This window comes from Urocampus carinirostris, chromosome 3 (assembly GCF_059441175.1).
Source record: "Urocampus carinirostris isolate Australia breed hairy pipefish chromosome 3, RoL_Ucar_1.0, whole genome shotgun sequence".
NCBI lineage: Eukaryota > Metazoa > Chordata > Actinopteri > Syngnathiformes > Syngnathidae > Urocampus > Urocampus carinirostris.
Genome location: NC_142351.1, coordinates 8,412,622 through 8,439,137, shown reverse-complemented (window position 1 = coordinate 8,439,137; position 26,516 = coordinate 8,412,622). Strand labels below are relative to the sequence as shown.

Here is a 26,516-nt window from a genome sequence, read left to right as displayed (position 1 = left end):
CTTTTCATTGGTTCTACGAACATCTCAGCCACTTTTGCAATTTGCAGGAGAAGGAAAGCGGGAATTCTGCCCAGTTTGGAGGACTTGCTCTTCTACACCATAGCCGAAGGCCAGGAGAAGATTCCCGCGCACAAATTTACCACGGTGAGTCTGAAACATCTGTCGGAACCGTTGGCATCCAGCCGGAATTTCCAAACATGAGTTTTGCCTGCTAAAGACCAGGCGGGGAATATAATCCCGCATAATCCAGAGGAGCTAAATGGAGTGGAATGCATGCCAGTGCACTAGACTAACAACAGGCCTAATCTAAATGTGAAAATCAAAAGGGAGATTATCTTTTTATTTTATATTCTGAATCACTTCAAATTAAATAGTCATCCGAAAATTGAGGTTGTTATGCAAAATGTTTAAGACAGCGTTCATATTTAAGATTTTAGATGGCATCATTCATTGTCTGGTACAAAGTGGAGGACCAAGTTTAGATCTACATGTAAATGGTCTGCATTTCTATAGCGCTTTTCAAGTCAATGAAGAGCTCCCAAAGCGCTTTACAATGTGCTTCACACTTACCCATTCACACACACACTCACACACCAATAGGGAGTCATCCCAAGATGAGCGCTCTACCTCCTGAGCTAATTGTTACTATAGTTATTGCCAGGTTGATTATTGCAAGTTGAAGGAATAGAGAAAATAGAGAGATAGACAATGGAAAGAGAGAAAGATAGAAAAAGAAAATGAAATAAAGGGATATAAAGAAGAACAAGAGAGAAAGATAAGGGGAGAAAAAAAAGAGTTGGAGAAAAAGAGGAAGATAAGAGAGAGAGCGAAAGCTAAAAAAGGGAGAAAGAATGAGCGTAAGAGAAAGCTGGAAAGAGGGAGAGGAAGAGAGCTAAAAGAAAGAGAAAGAAAGAAAAAATAAGGGGACAAGGAAAGAGAGAGTAAGAGAGAGTGAAAGAGAAAAAAAGAGAGCTCTAAGTGCCCACATAGAGAAAGAGAGAGAGGAAGATGAAAATAATTAGAGAGGAAGCTAAAAAGAAAGGGACAAGGGAAGAGAGAGAGAGAGAGAGAAGGGGGAAGATAAAAAGTGAAATAAAGAATGTAAGGGAAAAAGAGCAATACGGAAAAGAGAGGTAAACGGTAAATGTTCTGCTTTTATACAGTGTTCTGGTTTGCCCGCGTCCCTGCGTCCTAGACGCATAATTTTTGCTGGGGACGCATCGTCTTAAATCAACGTGCGTCCCCGGGACGCAACTTTTTGGACACAAAATTTTCATTACTACCCGATACTTTTTTTAACAAAGATTTACCGCACTCAACTTTTCGTCAGGTAGATCCGCCATTGTTGTTTTGGTCTCGCGGTTCGAGATTTCGTCTGCACGCCGATCTCGGCAAACGAGATCTCGTTGCTCCGAGATGAAGTCATTGTCGTGGTGGTTGTTGTCGAGTGAAAGAGAAGTATGCCTCCGAAAAAACGGTTAGTATTAGGTGAAAATCAACACAAAATTGGTCATTTCTTCAGTGTCAGTAATAAGTCGAAACGTAATGCAGAAAGTGATGACAACGGCAATTATTCCGGCACGAAAAAACGGCGGAGAAATTCTTCGGAAGATCGCGAAGGCAAGGAAAACACGTGTGTTGAAGCGAACGATTCGACGAAAGAATACTCCTGGCAAGAAAAGGACTTTTCAGCCAAAATGGACTCAATTATATTCCTGGTGACGCTATGAGGAGGATGATACTGGATTGGACCTTGAGAAGGCATTACAACTATGGCGGGACAGCAAACCAGGAAGAATATATGAACTGAAAAATCTGAAGTGATAACTGCTTTGTATTACCAATTTACTGTGATGATTAAAAGTGCATGAATATATAGACAAATATTTCAGCAATATTATTTGGTATAATGTACAATCTTGTTGTGAACTGAACAATCTTGAAGTGATAACTGATTTGTATTACCAATAAACTGTGATGATTAAAACTGAATGAATATATAGATTTATATTAAATATTTGTCGCCGATTTACAATTTCAACCTCGATAACACTAAATTTTGGGGACCCATAGATCTCTGTTGGGACCCATAGATTTTTCAGCATGCAATTGCTTGGATGTCTCCTTATGTAAAAGACAAATACCGTATTTTCCGCACTATAAGGCGCACCTAAAAGTCTTAATTTTTTTCAAAAGCTGTCCATGCGCCTTATAATACAGTGCGCCTTATATATGGCTCAGTATTAAATCGCAAGGTCTCACAATTTACGCAACAGCCGCCGACTCGATTTTCCTGAACGTGGAGTAGTCCGCGGTGTATGCTAGGATTTATATACCGGCGTTTCATTGGCTAACCAATGTGTCAATCATCATTTGAATCGATCGCTATTGGCTGAAGTTATTCGGAGCCTCGTATTGGCTAGAGGGCCAAAACAAACCCTACAATTGGCCGAAAAAGATGTGTCAATCATCCGTTAAATCGCTCGCTATTGGCTGAACTTATTCGGAGCCTCGGATAGGCTAGAGGGCCGAAACAAACCCTGCAATTGGCCGAAAAAGATGACTGAATAGCAAGCTTGCTAAACAACGCCATAAAGAAACATGTTTCATCAGTCTGTATCTGTCGATATTTTACTCTCCTGGATTTACTTCACTCACGGTTGTAAGAAGACCATGGTTGCGAATCATTATTGAACGGGAGAACTTAGGTGAGCTATGCGGCTTTATATTTTCCCGGTATCTTGTTTTAGAACGATCTCGATGTTGCTGTGATGAGTTGAGTGAATTCAACTCAATTCCAAGTGTTTATTGTCATATGCACAGTAAAGTTGCGAGCGAAAAAGAAAATAGAAACTAAGGAATGGTTGGCATTTCTTGAATCCCAAGACTTTAACCTTCCGAATGATGGAACGATGCATTTGAGTGACATCGTACGGACATCGCATCCGCACGTGTCTACGACACGTATTTGCGTCTTTGCAAGCTTTGGGAATGTTAACGGGGTAATAAGTTGGACTGAACCATCTGACTGTTTTGTCGACGTTCCCATTGTAGCGCCTTATAATCCGGTGCGCCTTATCCATGGAAGATATAGGACCAAAAACTATTTTTTGGGGGTGCGCCCTATAACCCGGTGCGCCCTATAGTGCGGAAAATACGGTACATATTTTGTGATCACATCCTGTTTTTTGACTTTTAATTTGCAAACAGAACAGACATTTTCAAACTTTAGGTTCAATCAAGTTACTCACTTATTATTATGTTTTAAGATTCCCTCCGTTCTGTTTTTACAGGCCCTCAAAGCCACCGGGCTTCGCACCGGTGACCCCCGTCTCAAAGAATGTATGGAAATGCTGAAGGTGACCATGAAGACCACCTCAGACGGAACCTTGGATCGACACCTCTTCAAAAAGTAGATTTTTTTTTTTTTAACTTCCTGTAAATTCCGGACGATATAGCACTCCTGTTTATCAGCCGCACGCTCGGTTTTAAGAACCAAACTCGATCATGTCTTTGTATAAGTCTCCAACAGATTTTAAGCCGAAGTCTCAAACAGAATAATAAATCAACAAATTCATGTCAGTTTTCGACATTTCAGAGCCAACGCACAGCTTCAGATGTGTTGTTTTCAGTTCCGCTCTGAGTTGTTTACGTCACGTGTTTTCACATAATTTGACCATTCAAAATGGCTATCACAAAGACAAGCACATATTTACCACTGCGCTGAAAGAAAACTCCAAAAAAGGGAGGAAAATGTGGTATAAAATGTAAGCCCTAATATTTATAGACAACACCGCAAGGGCAACCATGCTATGGAGAATAGTGCCAGATTGCAGCACAGACTTGACTTTTTGTGTTGTTGTCATTTGTGGTTGCCGCAGTAATGGACCAAATTGCAAGATTAAAGGAAACTTTGGTGACCTAACCAATAACTCCAATGATACCGAAAGAGAAGTCAAGCGTTTTTGATATGTATAAATGGAGGACCTTGCTGGATTTGTGACTGAAAAAGTTGATCTTTTTTGAGTATGTCATAATTAGATTATATTGATTGCCTTTCTTGCCATTGATAACGTTTAATTGGTGGTTTTTTGTTTTTAATTCTTTTAATATTGAGGTTTTCTTTTGTCATTTCTTTTGGTTCTTTTTGTTTTTTGTGATTGTTTTTAAGTCGTTTTTTTTGTTTGGTCATGTTTTTGGTCGCTTTTGGCCTTTTGCTGTTATTTTTGGGTGTTTTGTTAAGTTAGTTCTTCATTGGTCGGTTTAGAATGCATTTTAATGTGTATTTGGTTATGGGTTTTTCATGTGTATTTTGGGTTAATTTTTTGACTTTCATTTTTCTTTTTTTGTATCTAATTTTTTGGGGGCATCCTCTAGAAGGGCATCTCAAACGTTTCCAGCCGTTCAATGTTTTTTTCTATTTAGCTAGCCGTTTTCCTTAGTGCCGCATGAAGAAAGAATAAGAATAAGCTGCACCGTATTTAAAGGGTATATTTAGTGACTCCCAATGGTAAAAAAACTTTAATTCAGTAAAAAAAACACATTGATTTGAATACACCGCGAAAAAACTGAACTCTCATATTAATGTTCATTTTTATCAAAATCATAGGTCAAGTCAAGTCATGTTTATTTGTGACGCCCTTAATCTCAAAGAGTCTCAAAAAGCTGCACAGACCACAGATTATTGCAAACAACACCATTATGACACCATCCCCTGATCTAGAACCTACATGAGGGCAAGGAAAAACTCAAAAACTTCAAGTCATGTTAATTTGTGACGCCCTTAATCACAAGGAGTCCCAAAGGGCTGCACAGACCACAGATTATTGCAAACCACAGACTATTATGACACCATCCCCTGATCTAAAACCTACCGTATTTCCCGCACTATAAGGCGCACCGTGTTATAAGGCGCACCTTCAATCAATGATCTATTTTAAAACTTTTTCCATACATAAGGCGCACCGCATTATAAGGTGCTACAGTAAAGGCTTTAGTTACGTTATGCAACCATTAGATGGTGCAGCGCTAAAGGGAATGTCAACAAAACAGTCAGATAGGTCAGTCAAACTTTATTAATAGATAACAAACAAGCTTTCCACAACTCCATTCACTCCCAAAATGAATAAACAGCTGTTTTATTATTTTCTCTGAGGTAAAGCATTTTCGTGACACATCTTTAACATCTTTGAACAACAGCAAGGAATAACATTTTACTTTTCCTCCATTTAGTCAACACGCAAAAAAACGTCTGATACTGTTATGGTAAATTAAACGTTAGCGCAATCGCAATATAGTGACACTCGTAATGTGCAAAAACAATAACAAGTGCAAAATAATAACAATAAAGCAATAACATAATAACTGTAAAATGTAAAACGTAAACAGCTCATCTTCATGCTTCCTCCACTTCCGCACCATCGATTGATGAATGTTAAACTCTCTTGCTGCTGCTCTATTTCCGTGTTCTACTGCGTGACAGATCGCCTTGAGTTTAAACTCTGCGTGTCTCTTAATAGGAGCCATTTCTTTATACAAACGCACAAATAAAAGAGAATCGTTGTTTAATATTTCCCAGTATGCACAGCGCACTTCTTCTACGTGAAAAATGGAGTCGGTGGCTGCTTACCGTAAGTTGCGAGAACTGTCGTGGCTCAATATTGATCCATATATAAGGCGCACCGGATTATAAGGCGCATAGTCAGTTTTAAAAAAAAAACAGATTTTTAGGTGCGCCTTATACTGCGGAAAATAATGTACACGAGGGCAAGGAAAAACTCAAAAACCTCAAGTCAAGTCATGTCTAGTTGTGATGCCCTTAATCACAAGGCGTCCCCAAGGGCTGCACAGACCACAGATTATTGCGAACCACAGACTATTATGAAACCATCCCCTGATCTAAAACCTACATGAGGGCAAGAAAAAACTCAAAAACCTCAACATGAGAAAAATAAAGAAACCATGAGAAGGGACCGCACATGAGATTATTCCCCTTCCGGGATGAGCAGTCTGCAAAGGATGTTTGTATTTATTTTCTATAATAAAATCACTACGTAATGTTGTCGCCACTTGCTGCTACGCTTTGCTCTGTGGCACTGGTTTTTGAACGCATTAGACAATGCTGTGCCATCTCTTGGTGAAACGTCACACACTGGAGTTTTAAAGCCTCAGTGTTTAAAATGTAGCAAAAGTAGCGGCTCGTCGTCGGAAATTTCCATTAATTATCACCGAAACTTAATTTTGAAGATGTTAAAGTCAATCATTATTAAGACTATTTCGTGGCCATATTTACACAAATAAAATACATATATATTGTTAAAATCTAATCGTTATACCAAGAGCAGATTTCACTCACGTCCTCCATGATGTTGAAGAAGGGAAAGAGACCGCCCCCAGGGATGCGTGGTTTATTTCACGTCAGTGAAAACATTAAACACATGAACACGACTTCAAAATAAAAGAATATAAGATTGATAAACGCACAAGAGATGCAATTAGACTGATTATTGAAACGTTACTTCGTGTGTGTGTGTGTGTGTGTGTGTGTGTGTGTGTGTGTGAGAAAGATTGTTTTTAGATTTTGGAATATAAAAACAAGTTATATTCACACAGTGAATTCTGAGAAATATTACAACCAAAACGACTAACCTATCAGAAGAGAACAAAATATGAAAAAATGAAGGACAACCGGGTCTTCTGGAATGGAGGCCGCGGGGCCGCTGAGCCGCAGGCTGTCGTCTTCCGGGTTTTATTTTTAGCGCTCGGCCTCACGCCGGCTTGTTTTTTTTCCCCTCAGGGCTCCCACGCTACCGGGATTACCGTGAGCGAAGCCAGAGAGATTCTGCAGCCCAGACGTAAATACCGGCCGGGCCAAAACGTTTGTTTTGCTTTATCATGGCAGGAACAAAAATGGGAGCCCAGAAAGAATTTGTTGGGTTTTTTTGACAGTGGAGTGGGAGAGCTGTGCACAAATTTGACAAAGGAATGCTTTGGAGTGTTAATTCTGCTCACAACAAAAATATTCGTTTTTGTTTTTTGCTTTTAAAGTAAGCCACCCACTTCTCCTTCCTCCAAACTCAACCTCAAAAACAAATGTCCTTGCCCTTTGGCCGTTTGCCCGTTATTAACACGGTCGTTGCAACATGTTTGAGGCATATTGCCAAGTGGTTTGGCAAGGACAGTCTTTTCAGCTGACCGAAATTTAGTATCAAGCTGTGTCGTTCACACCTAGGCCTTCTGCTCCACTCTGAATCTAGTCAAGTCATGTTGATTTGAAAGATAGATAGATACTTTATTCATCCCCGAAGGGAAATTCACATTTCCAGCAGCATCCCTGAGCTGAGAACAATACAATAATAAAGCAAAAAGAATACAATATACAAATACCCAGTGTGACGTGCAAATGCCCACTGTAGCGTGTTATATAGAATATCTAAATAGTGCTACACAGAATACATATCGCAATAAAATTCGGTAATATGCAATGCAGGTGGTGTGGTTTAATGTGGGCTTTTACTCTGCCGGGTAGAGTTAAAGAGCCTCATGGCATGAGGAAGAAAAGATCTCTTCAGTCTGTCCGTAGTACAAAGACAGTGTAACGCCCTTAATCATAAAGAGTCTCAAAGGGCTGCAGAGATCAAAGACTATTGCAAACTACAGACTATTATGACACCATCCCCTCATCTAAAACCTACATGAGGGCAAATAATACACATATTATCAACATAAGATATCGGTTATTCATATGCTATAGAGTAGAAGTGTGTTTGATCAAAGCGGCGCTGCCACGAGTGGCTGCCTTTTCCAGCAGCTGCCCTATTGTTTTATTGTCTGCTCCTATCTTCGGTGTTTTTTCTTCCCGTTTTGACAAGTACACTATGGATTACTTCTATCCTTTGGACATGGGTTTTAGCGCACGAAAATGCGTTTATTCAAGGAATCAATTTCCTTGCCCTGAAGAATTCTCGTGCCGGCGTGATGAAGGGGCCTATCGTGGAAGAAGAGCCGGAGCGAGCGAAGCGGCTAGCGGCGTTATAAGTCTTCGGTACCATCCGTAATCATGGTAAATGTGAACTCACGACCAAATAAGATCATCGAGTGCTGGTGGAAAACATTGAAGCGCACAGTGAGCGCAGTTGCTGTGTTTTGCGGAAACGTGGCTCACGTTTAGCATTCCGGACGCTAACGTGTAGCCACCCGGAGCTACCCGGAGCTATCCGGCTTCAGCGCCGCTATACAGAGACACGAAAGCCGGGGGGAATCGGAGAGGAGGCGGACTTGCTAACACGAGGTGGTGTATCCCTGGATTTTCACAAAGAAAAGATTTCCATCTGCCGCAGGGATGTCGAACTTTTGGACTGGCGTGTGACGTCATCCACTCCGCTACAAGCACCCCTAGGGCATCATGTTAATCTGTTAATAAACAACGGGGTAGACTGCTGGAAGTGTGAATTTCCCTACGGGGATGAATAAAGTATCTATCTATCTATCTATCTATCTTTAAGCTTAGATTGAAACATTTCCACTGAGGTTGCAGATCGAATCTCATGGGAAAGAGCATTCCACAGCGCTCTTGGCTCTTGGGATCACTAGTAGACGAGCATTTTCAGAGCGAATGCTCTGGACTGGAATTAAATCTGAAAGACATGAAGGAGCAAGTCCATGTATGATTTTGTAAAATACTAACAGAACCTTCAAATCACATCTTAAGCTAACAGGGAGCCAATGCAGGTTAGCTAAAATCGGGGTCATGTGATCAAACTTTCTTGTCTTAGTTAAAAGCCTTGCTGCAGCATTTTTTACCAACTGAAGGCTCTTGATTTTGGACTTCGGGAGACCGGAGAGTAAGGCATTACAGTCATCGAGACGGGAAGTAATAAAGGCGTGAATTATAATCCCCCGCATCCGACGGAGACAGCATGGGGCGAATTTTAGCAATGTTGCGAAGATAGAAAAAAGCTGTTCTAGTCATATTCTTCACGTGTGTTTGAAGGGACAGATCGGGGTCAAATATGACACCTACATTTTTGACTGAGTCACTCTGGGTGATATTACATTTGTCAATGTTCAGGGCCGATTTTGAGATCAAGTCACGGCATTTAGAAGTTGTTTGCGAACTCGTAAAGTATGCCCTTGTAACGAAATCCAAGTTAAACAAGACCATATAAACAGACAAAAGAGATGGATAATAATAATTCAAAGTCAGGCCCGACCAGACCCGGTAATGAATGACATTTAAGGCCCAATCTTTAGATCTTACTCACCTCTAGGCTGAGAGTGGTGGACAAAACTGTTTCCCACTTGTGAATGGCTTGCTCGCATCAGAGTTTTCCGACCTATCTTAATGACGTCGAGCGTTTTACAATGTGCTTCACACTTACCCATTCACACACACACACTCGCACACCAATAGGTAGTCAGCCATGCAAGGCGCCTACCTGCTTATTGGGGGCATTAGGGATTCAGTGTCTCGCCCAAGGACACTTCGAAATATAGGAGCTGGGAATCGAACCTGCGACCTCTTGAGCTAATGGCGCCCTAAAGAAGCAGCTTGACAGGCTGCAATGATGATTTGTCTTCAGCAAGTAGACTATTTTGCAGTTATGGACACCCGCTTTACAGGAAGAGATGGGTGAGGTCCCAAACATCTCATTTGCATGATAAGGACTGCCCCCTTCAGGGCAAAAATGGGAATTTTCCTCCGATTTGATGCGCGTTGTAAAACTGAAAATGTTCAATATTTTTCGTTTTTGTACATTCAGATGCGTGCAGAGCAACATCGTGCTGCTGACTCAAGCCTTCCGCAAGAAATTCGTCATCCCCGACTTCCAGCCGTTTTGCCGTCACATGACAGAGCTTTACGACAAGGCAAAGAACATGTCTGGCGGACAGGTGCGAGGAAATGTAGAAATATAGATATCGGGGTTGGCACGGGTGCTTGAAATCCTTAAAATGATTGCATTTGAATGTTGTGCTTTCAAAGATTGGAAAGTGCTTAAAATGTGGGTGAAGTGCTTGTATATGCTTGGGATTGTTGCAATAATTCTCAACATCTGCTTGAACATGGATTATAAAGTCACTAAAGACCTCATAAAATGGTTTACAATGTAATTCACACTTACCCATTCACACACACACACACACACACACTCACATTAAAAGAGTCAGGACGCTTCGACACAGAGAATGGAACCTGCAACCTCTTGGTCGTCGCCAACACCGTCTTTTTCCGAGACTGCTCGTAGCCATTGCAGCTATTCCCTCTTGATTAACGGCAGCTGGCATTAGTTTGTACAGCACTGTTCTATAAAGCGTCATCGCCCCCTGTGGGACAGGCGCATGCTACACCTATGAAATGTGTATTAGTGAAAGGATTACGTATCAATTATGGACATTTATTATTGGCCTTGCAAAATATTGAGGTCGCATATCCAGCGCTAAATTGTAATGGGAAAAACTTCCTGTAACTGAAAATATAAGCTACATATTATTGTTGTTTTTACCTAACACATAGTTGGGGAGATAATGGTAATGGAGATTAATGGTACTGGAGAAATTGAAGCTTAAATAGTGGTTGAATGGCCATGGAAATGTGTACAAATCCTCACATCAGGGTTTGCACAGGTGCTTGAAATCCTTGATAATGCTTGAATTTGATTGTTTTGTTGAAAATTGATTGAATTATATGCGAAGTGCTTGTAAATACTTGAAATTGTTGCCAAGTCTGCTCAAAAATATCGCAGAGACTGCTCGTAGCCATTGCAGCTATTCCTTTTGTGATTAACGGCAGCTGGCATTAGTTTGTGTTGCATTTGTGTTGTTTGCCTGGCCCAAGAGGACAAGTGCATGCTACATCTAAACAGGGCATTATAAAATGTGTATTTGTGCAAAATTACGTATTAATTATAGACATTTCATAATGGCCATTAAAGGTAGTGTAAATGTCAAACCAGAACGGAGACAGGACCCACTCGCGTAACGTTTGCCACAAGTTTTATTGAAGGAACGAGGGAGGGGTGCGCCCCCGGCTCCGAACTTAGCTGGACGCGGGAAGCGGGTCGCTCTCGTACTCGGCTCGTGATCCGAACACGGAAGTGGATCTTCCGTGGCGAGCAATGGCGGTGTTGGGGACGGAAAAACAGGTCGGTAGCCGGGACAGGAGAGCAAAAATGTGGTCCGGTCGGAAGGAAGTCATAAGCCAGAACGGGAAAGCAGACGTTATCGGGATCAAAACGCGTTGTAGCCGGAGACATACGGGAGCAAAACGGGACAGGCGGGGGTCAGGGTCGAAAAAGACTTGCCCTGAACACACGGAGATTCGCAGACGGACCGACAAAAGGGGATTGACAGGACAGGGTTTGCCATTGGGCACCATGGCAACCGTGACAGTAAATTGTCATGGGAAGAACTTCCTGCAACTGAAAATGTACTTACATATTACCGTCATTTTAACCAACACCTATATGAGGAGAGATTTGTCCTAAAAATATTTACATACGTATTGTTTAGATCCACAAATATACAGTACATGCATTTTACTCAAGATAAAAATAAACATATGCCTTGATTAATGCACAAAAATATCATTTGTAAATCTAAATGCATGGTTTACGCTGGATTTATCCTTTTAACGGTTCTGGAAAAATCGGAAAATGGGCTTTGAAAGTCCTTTAAAGGTGCATTTGTGGGGCTTCCTCTAGAAGGGCATCACAAACGTTTCCAGCCGTTCAGTGTTTTTTTATTTAGCTAGCTGTAGAATTTGGCCATGAATAAGGTGTATGAACCTTGATATGTATATAAAAATAACAACATGTTTGGTATCTATGTAACTAGAAGTTTTTTTTTTGTCCTGGCAGGTGGCGGACTACATTCCCCAGCTGGCTCGCTTCAGCCCGGACTTGTGGGCCGTCGCCCTCTGCACTGTCGACGGGCAAAGGTACGGAAGCCCTTAAGGGCCAAAAGCTAATCGGAATCTTTCGGGAAATGAGAGACAATGATGTCACACGGCTCTTCAATTTTTTAAATAGGCTGTCATTATCATCAAATGTTTAAGTCAAGTCATGTTTATTTGTGACGCCCTTAATCACAAAGAGTCTCAAAGGGCTGCACAGACCACAAATTATTGCAAACTACGGACTATTATGACACCATCCCCTTATATTGTCAACATAAAATAGAGGTTCTTCATATGCTATGGAGTAGAAGTGCGTTTTAAGCTTAGATTGAAACATTTCCACTGAGGTTGCAGATCGGATCTCAGAGGGAAGAGCATTCCACAACAATGGAGCCTGAGTGGAGAATGCTCTTTTAACCTGCGGATTTCTTCTTGGCTCTTGGGATCACTAGTAGACCAGCGTTTTCAGAGCGAAGGCTCCGGACTGGAACATAGGGGGAAATTCAATCCTAAAGATATGAGGGAGCAAGTCCATGCATGATTTGGTATACTACCAACAGAACCTTAAAATCACATCTTAAGCTAACAGGGAGCCAATGCAGGTTAGCTAAAATCACGGTCATGTGATCAAACTTTCTTGTCTTGGTTAAAACCCTCGCTGCACCATTTTGTACCAGCTGAAGGCTCTTGATTTTGGACTTCGGGAGACCGGAGAGTAGTGCATTACGGTCATCGAGACGGGAGGTAACAAACGCATCCGACTGAGAGGGCTTAAGGCGAATTTTAGCAATGTTGCGAAGATAGAAAAAAGCTGTTCTAGTCACATTCTTCACGTATGTTTGAAAGGACAGATCGCGGTCAAATATGACACCTAAATTTTCAACTGAGTCATTCTGGGTGATATGACATTTGTCAATGTTCAGAGCCGTTTTTGAGAACAAGTCACGGCATTTAGATGGACCAATAACTAACATTTCGGTCTTTCGGCGCAAGAAGTTGAATGACATCCATTCTTTGATCTCAGTGAGGCAGGCCTCCAAATTTCCACAGTTTAATGTGGCAGATTCCTCCATCCGAAGATATAGTTGAGTGTCATCTGCGTAGCAATGGAAACTAATTTTAGACTTGCGAATAATAACACCTAATGCTGGGGTGTCAAACTCATTTGAACTCGGGGGCCACACGATAGAACAAACATTCTGTCGGGGGCCGGACTAGTAGATTAAAGAGAGAGAAAAAGAGAGATCAAGAAATAAGAGAAAGAGGGAGGGAAAAGAAGAGAGAGGGCGGGACAAAGAAAAGAGAGAGAGGGAGAGAGCGTGAGAAAAAAAAGAGATAAAAAGAGAAGTCGCGAGAGAGGGGGAAGGAAAGGGAGAGGAAGAAAGAAATCCAAAGAGAAATAGAAAGACAGAAGGAGAGAAAAGAGAAATGAAAGCGCGAAGGGTAGGAAGAGAGAGAAAGAGAATAGAGAGAAAAGAGCAACAAAGGAAGAGAAAACGAGAGACACAGAGAGTAAAGAGACAGAGAGTGGGAGAAAAGGTGTGCAAGAAAGAGAGAGAGAGAGAGAGAGCGAAAGAGAGACAGACAAAGAGAGAGAGAGAGAGAGAGAAAGAAAGAAATACAAGTACAGTGTCAGAGAGTGGGAGAAATGGGGGGGAAAGAGGGAGAGAGAGAGAGAGAAAAAGAGAGAGGGAGAGAGAGAGAGAGAGCAAAAGAGAGACAGACAGAGAGAGAGAAAGAAATACAAGTACATTGTCAGAGAGTGGGAGAAATGGGGGGGAAAGAGGGAGAGAGAGAGAGAGAGAGAAAGAGGGAGAGAGAGAGAGAGAGAAAGAGAGAGAGAAAGAAATACAAGTACAGTGTCTTTGTTCAAGGCACCTTTCTTTGGCAACATCAAGTTGACCTATTTCAACCTGCAGCTTGTTTTTCTCTTGCGCTTCTCTGAGTGTTGTCTGGTGGGCCGGATTCAATCCCTTGGCGGGCCTGATCTGGCCCGCGGGCCGCCTGTTTGACACCTGTGACCTAATGGAAGCTTGTAAATGCTGAAAAGAAGGGGGCCAAGCACTAAACCCTGCGGAACACCACAGGTAACACTAAAGGCCTCAGATGTCATTTCACCATATTTAACACAGTGCGTCCTATCTGAGAGGTAGAATCTGAACCATAAGAGAACGTTTCCTGAGAGACCAATCCATTTTTCCAACCGACCTAGTAAGATATTGTGGTCCACAGCAATGTTCCCTCTAATTTTCCAGGGGTCTGAGCGTTCACACAAAGTCGATGAGCAACGCTTGAAACAACAGTGAGCAACGGCAATCCCAAGTGTGGCAAGATAATTCATTATCAAACATGTCCAAAACTTGACATCAAGTGACATTTTGCTGAGTTAATTATTTTTCTCTTTTGAATGAATTGACTCATGTACGATTGCCTACAAACGTCGTTTGTTCTTACAATTCTTTCACAAGATATCCATTTCTTTTTATTTCCTGATATATTTTGTCGCATAATATTATCATTTTTGGGGCTTATTTTGTCGGTTGCAAGATACAGAACTGTATTTAATCACATTTTTGAGTGGAATTACAATGTTGGCAACAAGATTCACTTGATCTCATCTCATCATTTCATCTCATCAGCTGCACCGCTTATCCTCAGTAGGGTCGCGGGGGTGCTGGAGCCCATCCCAGCAGTGGGCAGGGGACACCCTGAACTGGTTGCCAGCCAATCGCAGGGCACACGGGGACAGACAACTCGCTCGCTCAGTCACACCTAGGGACAATTTGGACCGGCCAATTCACCTGAAATGCATGTCTTTGGAATGTGGGAGGAAACCGGAGTGCCCGGAGGAAACCCACGCAAGCACGGGGAGAACATACAAACTCCGCACAGTAAGACCAGGAGCTGGATTTGAACCCACGCAGGAGGTTCCCACGACCTCAGAACTGTGCCGCACACGCACTAACCACTGCGCCGCCGTGCTGCCGATTCACCTGATATCATTGGAAATTATTTGAAGGCAACACAAACTTTTTCTTCATTTTTCCGTGTTTTTTTCTACTTTTTTTAAATTCCTTTAAAAAAAAATCTCATTGTGTTTATTTTTTCCGAGCAGTTACTTTTTTCTTGCTGTTCTCTATTTACTTTTTTCCCTAGTTTTCTTTTTTTCTGGCTTTTTTCTAAATTTTTCCTTTTTTTTTCCTCTTCCTTTTGTTTCTTTTTTTTCTCAGCTTTTCACTCCTTTTTCATTTTGGTATTTTTTTCTTTTTTGTTCTATTACCCTCTTCTTTTAAGTCATTTTGTGCATAGTTTTACATAATATTTGGTCATGTTGGGATGAAAGAAGTAAAAACAACCCAAAGAGCCGTTTAGGACCCGAAAGAGCCAGTTCCTTTTAGTGAGCCGAGCTGAAGAAGCCGGTTCCCCGACAAACTCTACTAACTTTACTCAACTTCGTTCTCCTTCGACTCGACTTCAAAATACCGCATTTAGGACACAACGCCAGGGGAACCCGTGTATTTTTACCTTCATGCACTGAAACTTTGACTTAAGTCACTTCTTAATTAGTAATTTTGAGCCCTGATTTTTGTGCGCCGGCTAGATTTTCTTGTGCGCTGAGAATGTGCAGCGCACGCGCGCAGCTTAGAGGGAACACTGGTCCACAGTGTCAGTGACAGTTGTCGTGCACTCTGAGCGACACGAAGAAGAATAAAAAGGAATCGGATTGTATTTTGCGTTTCAGGCACACGGTAGGCGACACCAAGGTTCCCTTCTGCCTGCAGTCGTGCGTGAAGCCGCTGAAGTACGCCATCGCCGTGCACGACCACGGCACCGAGTACGTGCACCGATTCATCGGGAAGGAACCCAGCGGACTGCGCTTCAATAAGCTCTTCTTGAACGAGGACGGTGAGGACGCACCGGCAAAACTGAATTATGCACGAGGTCCGGCAAGGGGGCCGGAGTGACGTAAATAGCGAGCTTCTTTCGACTGAGTCCGCATATAAAAAGGGAATGGACACGGCAGTAGCTCCGGGTTCTAAAACTCCCTACCGATTGCGGCTCCCAAGATGATAGTTCGACGCCCCTGCCTTGGTATGAAAGTTAAAGGGACAGTGTTTTCCCACTCGCTGTGTTTTGACGCGCCACTAAAAAATGCTAGAAGCGCAACGAAGAAGACAAAATCCGACGAGATGCGAATTGACCAAAAGCACCTTATGACTTTTGAAAAGAAGAGAAATAAAAGAAAGAAATAAAAGAAAAGAGAAAAATGAAAAAAAAAAAATGAAATAAGACATAAAGTAATACTCAAGAAAAGGGGAAAAGAAAAGTTGAAATAATAAAGTAAAAAAAATGAGGAAAATAGAAATAAGACAAAGGTAAAAAATAAAAAATAATAAAATCAAATTAAAAAAGGAGGAAAAAAAGTAATAAGACAAAAAGTATTACTCAAGGAAAAAGGGGAAAAGAAAAGTTAAAATAATGAAGTATAAAAAAAAGACAAAAATAAGGAAAAAAAGAAATAAGACAAAAGTAAAACTAAAAAAAGTAAAAAAGAAAAAGTAAAAAAGAAAAAATAAATCAATGGGGCAAAAAAGAAAATAAAAAATACACAAAACAATAAAACAAAAAACAAAACTCAAGAAAAAAAGGAAAATAAAATGAAAAAAGAAAAAATTGGGAGAAAAAAAAAACACAAAAAAAGAAAACTAAGACAAAAACCAAAACTCGAGAAAAAAATGAAAATAAAAATGAAGAAGAGAACAATAAAAATAAAATTAAAAGAACAGAGAGAAATAGCATTTTTTATTTTTTATTTTTGTTTTTTTTGGGCAGCTTATAATAATAATAATAATAATAATTATTTCCTTGTATTGTCATTCTGTGTAACAATGTACACAGAACGAAATGTCGATTGCATCTGACCCGATGCAGCCGCAGCCAAGAGAGGGCGCCGCCGACCACTTTTTAAGTCTTAGGAATGACTCGGCCGGGGCGCGAACCCGAACCTTATGAAAGTCAATACTCCAAGTGGAAAACATAATAAGAAAAAAGGAAATGAAAAGGTCTTTTAGGACGAATTTTGAGTCTGTAAATATTTTTGCAGTCATTTTTTTTTCATTTTTCTTTATTATTTTTTTCCGTTCTTGTCTTTTCCCCTACCTTTATTTCATTCCCTCTGTCATTTTTTGCCTCTTATTTTTTTTTAATTCTTCCATTTTTTTTAACCCTTTTTAAAATATAATTGTCCCTTCTTTTTGTCTTTCTGGGTAAACACGTGAAGAAAATGGCTGATTTCCGCTCACTTTCAGTTGTTTTTACTCTCCCTTGGACTCATTCTTGGTTGCACTCCACATACCAGCGACATCTAGTGGACAAATATGAAACACTTTCCCTTTAAGAATAGTGGTATGTTATTAACAGCGAGCAAACTTCACCCGAATTCTAGCTTCAGCGGCCCCCGACTCAATCGAATTCGAGACCCGCAGGCTAAGCCCCGCCCACCGCATACGTCACAACATTTACAAACGATCTCTATAATTACACACTTCCCCTTTAACCCAACGTGTCCCCCCTTGCAGACAAACCGCACAATCCGATGGTGAACGCCGGCGCCATCGTCTGCACTTCCCTCATCAAGGTAACTCCGACTTTTTCCCAGGATTAAAGCGGATTAAGGTGATAACGGCGCTGAAAAGGGGATTTATTTGCGAGAAAATCTCCCAAAAAACAGGATGTGATGCTGGTGCACGGCAGGTCACTTTCAGTTCAAAACTCGACACTGCCCCCTGCTGGTTCGTCCACCAAATTAAAATTTTGTATTTGTGTTCCAGCAAGGAGCCAGCAATGCCGAGAAGTTTGATTATGTGAGTATGTGCAAACTCTTGATGGGATTTGGATTTCAATGTGTAACTTGCCTGTCTCAAACATGGTGTTATCTGGCCCCCCACCCGAAGAAGCTACCTCGTTCTGCGAATTTTGGCATGAAAAACAAAATGAGAGGGCTGCGGGGAAAATGAGATTTTGACAAAACATTACAGAGAGATATAAAGGACAAAATAAACGATAAAATACATGATAAAATACACAAAAAAAGTGATAGCAAAATGCATACATGAGGAAGAATTAATGACAAAATACTGGAAAAATACACAAGAAGCTTACAAAATAAACGATAAAATACATGATAAAATACACCAAAAATGATGAATGATAAAATAAATGAGAAGATACATGAAAGAATACACCCAAAATTCTAAATATCAAAATACGTACATGAGAAAATAATGATAAAATACAGGAGAAAATTTCAAAATAAAAGAGAAAATACATGACAAAATACACAAAAAAGTGATAGCAAAATACATACATGAGGAAGAATTAATGACAAAATACTGGAAAAATACACAAGAAGGTTACAAAATAAACAATAAAATACATGAAAAAATACACCAAAAATGATAAATATCAAAATACATACATGAGAAAATAAATGAAAAATTACACAAAATATACATAAGAACAGGAAAAAATAAATGATGAAATACTTGACAAAATACACCATAAATTATAAATAACAAAAATACATACATGAGAAAATAAATGACAATACACACAATAAAGTACATGAAAACATGACAAAATAAATTCTAGAACACATGACAAAATACACAAGAAATGGTAAATACCAAAAATCATACTTGAGGAAATAAACGACAAAATACTCGAAAAAATACATGAGAACATGAGAAAATGAATGAGAAGATACATGAAAAAATACAACCAAAAAATCTAAATATCAAAATACGTACATGAGAAAATAATTGACAAAATACACGATAAAATACAGGAGAAAATGTCAAAATATATAATAAAATACATGACAAAATACACCAAAAAATCTAAATGTCATAATATGTACATGAGAAAATGACAAAATACACAATAAAATACAGGAGAATGGTACAAAATAAATGCTAAAATACATAAAAAATTACACAAGAAATGATGAATATCAAAATACGTACTTGAGGAAATAAATGACAAAATACTCGATAAAATACATGACAAAATACACAAAAAATTATGAATAGCAAAATATGTACTTGAGGAAATAAATGACAAAATACTCGATAAAATACATGACAAAAATTATAAATAGCAAAAATACATGCATGAAAAATTACAAAATACTCAAAAAAATACATGAGAAACTTACAAAAAAATATGAGAAAATCCATAGCAAAATACACCAAAAATGATAGATAACAAAATACATACATAGGAAGATAAATGACAAAATACACGATACAATACAGGAGAAAATGTCAAAAGAAATGAGAAAATACATGACAAAATACATATATGAAGAAAAAAAATGACAAAATACACAATAAAATACACGAAAAAACTTCAAATAAATTAGAGAATACATGACAAAATACAAAAGAAATGATAAATAGCAAAATACGTACTTGAGGAAAAAAAAGACAAAATACTCGATAAAAGACATGAGAACATGACAAAATAAATGAGGAAATACATGAAAAAATACATCAAAAAAATGCTACTTGGCAAAATACGTACATGAGAAAATAAATGACAAAATACACGATAAAATACGTGAGAACATGAGAAAATAAATGAGAAGATAAATGAAAAAATACACCAAAAATTCTAGATATCAAAATACGTACATGAGAAAATATATGACAAAATACACAAATAATACATGAAAACAGGACAAAATAAGTTGAAGCATACATGACAAAATACACCAAACATGATAAATACAAAAATGCGTACATGAGAAAATAAATGACAAAAATAAATAAAATACATGACAAAATACACAAAAAAAGTGATACTCTATAAAATACATGAGAACATAATAAAGTAAACAAAAATACAAGAAAAAATACCCCCAAAATTCTAAATATCAAAATACGTACATGAAAAAATAATTGACAAAATACACGATAAAATACAGGAGAACATGATAAAATACATAAAAAAATATACCAAAAATGTTAAATATTAAAATACATACATGAGAAAATAGAAGACAAAATACACGATAAACTACAGGAGAACATGATAAAATAATGAGAAAATACATGAAAAAAATACACCAAAAATTCTAAATATTAAAATACATACATCAGAAAATAAATGACAAAATACACGATAAAATACAGGAGAAAATCTCAAAATAAATAAGAAAATACATGAGAAAATACACAAGAAATGATAAATACCAAAATACATACATGAGGAAATAAATGACAAAATACACGATAAAATACAGGAGAACATGATAAAATAAATGAGAAAATACATGTAAAAAATACACCAAAAATTCTAAATATCAAAATACGTTCATGAGGAAATAAATGACAAAATACAGGAGAAAATGTCAAAATTAATGATAAAATACATGACAAAATACATAAAAAATTATAAAAAGCAAAATACATACACGAGGAAATATACGACAATATACACGATAAAAACATGAGAACATGATAAAACACATGACAAAATATGTGAGAATATAATTGACAGAATAGGTGACAAAATAGATCAAGAATCAAATACTCCGCAAGATAAACGACAAAAGAATATCCGAATAAACAAATGACAAAATACTTCTCAAATGAGAGAAAATGAATGACGACAAATGTCAAAATACACGACAAAATACATCTTGAAATAAATAAATGACATCATAAATCAGATGACATGACGTAATACCCGACAAAAAAAATACCGAAAAAAAACGACAAAATAAATCACCAAGTATCGCAGTGAGCGTCCATAAACTATTAATGTGGGCTGCACCAACTCATCGACACAATCTATTAAAGTCGATGATTAAAAGCGATGGCCACTCATTAGATCATCGATTCGTTTTATCTGTGATAAATGAGCCACTGAGTACTTTAAAGCAATAAGAGGGCACGCTGAGAGTTGTAGTACCACGTTGGTCCGGCAGAGGGCGCCAAGATCATCTTTTTTTTTTATACTAAAAGAATTGCATGAAAGTTTCAACTTTCTCTCTTGTTTTGTCCAAAATGTCATATTGTCTTTTGGATAAATAGGAACCGTTTGTATGTATTTTCGATAATTATCAAGTTAATTGACAAATACTTTTCAATGTTTTATATTTTGGAATATTCTGTTTTCTGCACTATTTTTTCTATTATCCGAAAACATCAATATTTGAATGAATTAGAGGAAATGAAAAATGTCTTAAAGAAATTCGATTCACTGAAAAAATAATCGGCCAAATTATCAATTATGAAAATTACGCTTAGTTACAGCCCTAGAGCAAACCCCTACCCCCAAAAAAAACGGCCTGGAGAGTGCACTGCCCAAGACACACCACAGGAAGTGTTTATTTGCCTAAATTACAAATTTGTGGTTCATTCATTTGAAGATTACTTACCAAACCCTTGGGTGGAATTAAACATGTCATTATAATTATTTTCTTTTTTTCTTTTTAGTTTATCTCCTTATTTTTTGATTCCCCCTGTGTATTTCTGCAGCATTTTCTGTTTCCTTGAAAATTTGTTTCATGATGAAAACAGTCAAACACTACAAAGTGGAAACTTCCGTGCCAATAAAAAAAAAAATAGAAAAATGTAAGATAACTTTATTTTAAAAACGGTCTTGGCGGCCTCTGCCAGACTCAAGCGGTACCAGCTACACAGAATGACAATACAAGGAAATTATTATTAATTATTATTACTACAACTCTCAGCGTCTCAACGGAATTGCGTGCGCTCTTATTTGTATCGATTTAAGTGGGGATGCAACAAATCCATGATATAATTAGTTGCCAACACTTACGATAATCCATTTCGTATGATTTTATCGATTTGTTGTTGCAGCCCTAAGTAAGGGAAATAGGAAGATATTTTGCTATTTTGGTATAGCAAAATATCTTCCCTTTCCCCCTAATCCCACGGGCCTGAGTCCATCTTTTTAGCATCCCGTCCTTAGCTCAAATTCATGCATCCAAGTCGCAATATGGCAGCATTCTACTTTGGTTTTTCTCCTGGTGTAATATTTCCATGACCTTGAGCGCCATCTCTTGTCCAGGTGATGAACTTCATGAACAAATTGGCGGGGAACGAGTACGTCGGTTTCAGCAACGCTACGTGAGTTGGGTCGACATTCAAGAAAAAAAAACGTTTTGTAGTATTTTTTTGTAGGTTTTATGTAGTATTTATGTAGTATTTTGATTTATTTCCTTAGTATAAGGTTTGTAGTATATCTGTATTGTAATATTGCTGTAGTTGTATTTTTGTGGTATCTCAGCAGAAGAGTATGAAGTTTTTCCATTGGAGTATTTTTGTTTTATTTCTGTAGCATTTTTGTTGTAGTATTTCTGTAGTCGTATTTTTGTATTATAGGATTACTGTAGGAGTATTTGTTTTAGCATTTCTATAGTATTTTTTTTTTTCAGAAGAAAAGCAAAATAATATATTCGGTCCCTGTTTTGATATTTTATTTAATAGTTATTTTGTAGTATTTCTGTTGTAGTATTTTTGTGGTCATATTTTTGTATTTTAGCATTACTGTAGTAGTATTTATTTTAGCATTATTATTGTATTTTTTTCTTTTCTAAGGCAAAGCAAAATAATATATTTGGTTCCTGTTTTTAAGCAGTACATTTGGTATTTCAATTTGGGGTTATTTTGTAGTATTTCTGTTTTAGTATTTCTGTAGTCATATTTTTGTATTTTAGCATTACTGTAGTAGTATTTTTTTTTTTAGCATTACTATTGTATTTTTTTCTTTTCTGAAGCAAAGTAAAATAATATAGTTGGTCCCTGTTTTTAAGCAGTAAATTTGGTATTTCGCTTTGGAGTTATTTTGTAGTATTTCTGTAGTCGTGTTTTTGTATTATAGCATTACTGTAGTAGTATTTTTTTAGCATTACTATGGTATATTTTTCTCTTCAGAAGCAAAGCAAAATAATATAGTCGGTCCCTGTTTTTAAGCACAAAATTTGATATTTCATTTAGTAGTTATTTTGTAGTATTTCTGTAGTCGTGTTTTTGTATTATAGCATTACTGTAGTAGTATTTTTTTAGCATTACTATGGTATATTTTTCTCTTCAGAAGCAAAGCAAAATAATATAGTCGGTCCCTGTTTTTAAGCACAAAATTTGATATTTCATTTAGTAGTTATTTTGTAGTATTTCTGTAGTAGTATTTTTGTAGTCATATTTTTGTATTTTAGCATTACTGTAGTAGTATTTTTTTTAGCATTTCTATAGTGTTTTTTTCTTTTCAGAAGCAAAGCAAAATAATATATGCTTAAATTTTAATGTTGTGTTTTTAAGGAAGTGCTTGTAAATGCTTGAAATTGTTGCCTTCTTTCTCAAGAAATCTGCTTAAAAATGACACCCACACTGCTCTCTGGTGGCTTCGCTGTGCCAGTGCATTTCTTCTTCCCTCGTGATTAACGGCAGCTGGCGTTAGTTTGTATGGCATCGTCCTACGAAGCGTCATCACCCCTTAGGGGTGGCGCCATAGAGGACAGGTGCATGCTACTCCTAAATAGGGCCCTATGAAATGTGTATTACGTATGAGTTAAGGACATTTCTTAGGGACCATGAAATATATCAATGTAGCATTTCTCAGTGGTAAATTGTACTTTTCTTTCTCTCCTCTTTTTTTCCTTTTTTTCTTTTCCTTTTCCTCTTTTCCCCTTTTTTCTTTTTTCCCCTTTTTCCCCCTTTTTTCCCTTTTTCTTTTTACCAAAATTGTCCTTTCTTCCTTTTTCTTTTTAACCCTTTCTACTTTCTACTTTTTTCTCCTTTCTTCATTTTCCTTTACCCCTCTTCCGTTTTTCTTTTTCCATTTTTTTTCCTCTTCATTTTCCCGTTGTCCCTTTCCCGTTTTCCCTTTTTGCCCTTTTCCTTTTCCAATTTGTCCTTTCTTCCTTTTCCTTTTCAACCCTTTCTACTTTTTCCTTTTTTCTCCTTTCCTTATTTTCCTTTACCCGTTTTCGTTTTTTCCTTTTTTTTTTCCCTCTTCATTCTCCCCTTGTCCCTTTTTTTACCTTTCACCGGGTGCCAGGTAGAACTCTGGGAGCGGTGACTTTGTATCCTGAAACACCTTTGTAACTAGAGGCAATATTTTCCCCAGGTACTTTGTAACCTGAAACCTTAAAATGCCTTTCACCGGGTGCCAGGTAGAACTCTGGGAGCGGTGACTTTGTATCCTGAAACGCCTTTGTAACTAGAGGCAATATTTTCCCAGGTACTTTGTAACCTGAAACCTTAAAATGCCTTTCACCGGGTGCCAGGTAGAACTCTGGGAGCGGTGACTTTGTATCCTGAAACGCCTTTGTAACTAGAGGCAATATTTTCCCAGGTACTTTGTAACCTGAAACCTTAAAATGCCTTTCACCGGGTGCCAGGTAGAACTCTGGGAGCGGTGACTTTGTATCCTGAAACGCCTTTGTAACTAGAGGCAATATTTTCCCCAGGTACTTTGTAACCTGAAACCTTAAAATGCAGAGACATTTGTAAGTAGAGGTACTAATGTAATTTGGTTTGTATGGATACCAGCGCCATCATCACAGATTCGGGTGGAGATTAAATCAAATAGGGATCTATATCCATGGAGGCATACCTTATTTGGCAAGGAAGGGTTCCGCCCAAAAATGGCTATTTTTGTTGTAAAACGATCTATATACCGAAGCCATATCCCCCTAGTAGGAGGTGAACACGTTATCGTTCACCAAACAACCATTCCACTTCGCTCTTCCCATCCTGACACCGAACATTAAGCCCACAGCACAACAAGGTCTGGGTTTTCCCTTCCTATTTTAAAACAATCCCCCCAAAATAAGCTATTTGTCATTTTGTGTGCTTTCAGATAATTGACTGTTAGATTTGATAGATCCAAGTACCGTATTTTCCGCACTATAAGGCGCAGCTAAAAGCCTTTATTTTTTTCAAAAGCTGACCATGCGCCTTATAATACAGTGCGCCTTATATATGGATCAATATTTAGTCGCAAAGTCTTCCAACTAACTTGCAGCCGCCGACTCGATTTTCCCCCGAACGCCAAGTAGTCCGCGGTGTATGCTGGGATTTATTTACCGGCGTTTCATTGGCTAACCGATGTGTCAATCATCATTTGAATCGATCACTATTGGCTAAAGTTATTCGGAGGTCAAGGGGCGGATCCTTTTTATCATTTACAGGCTGGCATTGGCTGAAGCGGCAAAACAAAGCCTGCAATTGGCCGAAAAAGATGTGTCAATCATCAGTTGAATCGATCACTATTGGCTAAAGTTATTCGGAGGTCAAGGGGCGGATCCTTTTTAATCATTTACAGGCTGGCATTGGCTTGAACGGCAAAACAAAGCCTGAAATTGGCCGAAAAAGATGAATGCGTATAGCACGTGGCTGACGGCATACAGAAAGCATTTTTTTACTATTTTGTATTTGTAAATATTTGATTCTCCTGGAACTCACGGATATAAGAGGACCACGGCTGCACATTATTATGAACACAACGACTTCGGTGAGCTACTCCGGCTATATATTTTCCCTGTATCTTGTTTCAGACTGAACTCGATGTTTCTGTGATAAGCGGTGCAGATAATGGATGGAATGGAGTGTCTATTTTTAAATTCAACTCAATTCCAAGTGTTTATTGTCATATGCGCAGTAAAGTTGCGAACGAAAATAGAAACTAAGGAATGGTTGGCATTTCTTGAATCCCAAGACTTTAACCTTCTGAATGATGGAGCGATGCATTTGAGTGACATCGTACGGACACCGCATCCGCACGTGTTCTCGACACGTATTTGCGTCTTTGCAAGCTTTGGGAATGTTAAGGGGGTAATAAGTTGGACTGAACCATCCGACTGTTTTCTCGACGTTCCCATCGTAGCGCCTTATAATCCGGTGCGTCTTATGTATGTCAAATATAGGACCAAAAACTATTTTTTCAGGGTGCGCCCTATAACCCGGTGCGCCTTATAGTGCGGAAAATACGGTAGTTCTGAAGCCCATTTTCTGTTTAACCTTTCTTTTGTCCATGAAATGAAAACGAACGGTGATTATTGTTGTCCCAGGTTCCAGTCAGAACGTGAATCCGGAGACAGAAACTTTGCCATCGGTTACTACCTGAAGGAAAAAAAGGTTAGTCAGGGGGGAAGAGTCCTCCGTCCCGCATGCGGGTTGAGCGATACGGGCTTTCCAGGGTCGATATCGATTATTAGTATTAAGAGGAGGATGGTAACCGACATTTGGAGCCGCTATTGATTTGCCGTAAAAGCTTCGAAATTAGCGTAAGAATTTTGGGATAAAGCAAAAAAGAAACACAGAATACATGTTAGAAATTCCCCAAAAAATTTTAATAGCTCTCTGGAACCTTTTACAGTAAATACATTAGGATTTTGGCTCATCTTTCACTTAAAGCAAAATCTAACGGTGCAGGAAACAAAATTAGGCGTAGCAGCAACTCGTACGAGGCTACTGTATTTTCAGGGCCACAGGGCGCACCGTGTTAAACGGCGCAGTCTCTGTAGCTGGTTCGATTTCTGTATTTAACACTACACAAGGCGCATCGCACTATAGGGCACGGGTGCCTT

General features: G+C 38.6%; 1 protein-coding gene across 1 annotated transcript in view; it reads left to right on the top strand.

Annotated features, from left to right (window-relative positions):
- The window catches only part of glsa (glutaminase a), a 47,890-nt gene that overhangs the window by 6,331 nt on the left and 15,043 nt on the right, over positions 1-26,516 (top strand). The window contains exons 2-10 of the mRNA XM_088330555.1: positions 48-144; positions 3,294-3,412; positions 9,762-9,891; positions 11,856-11,935; positions 15,636-15,799; positions 17,473-17,531; positions 17,725-17,757; positions 21,995-22,053; positions 25,998-26,064. Coding sequence (XP_088186681.1) covers positions 48-144; positions 3,294-3,412; positions 9,762-9,891; positions 11,856-11,935; positions 15,636-15,799; positions 17,473-17,531; positions 17,725-17,757; positions 21,995-22,053; positions 25,998-26,064 — 808 coding nt within the window. The remainder of the gene's footprint in view (positions 1-47; positions 145-3,293; positions 3,413-9,761; positions 9,892-11,855; positions 11,936-15,635; positions 15,800-17,472; positions 17,532-17,724; positions 17,758-21,994; positions 22,054-25,997; positions 26,065-26,516) is intronic.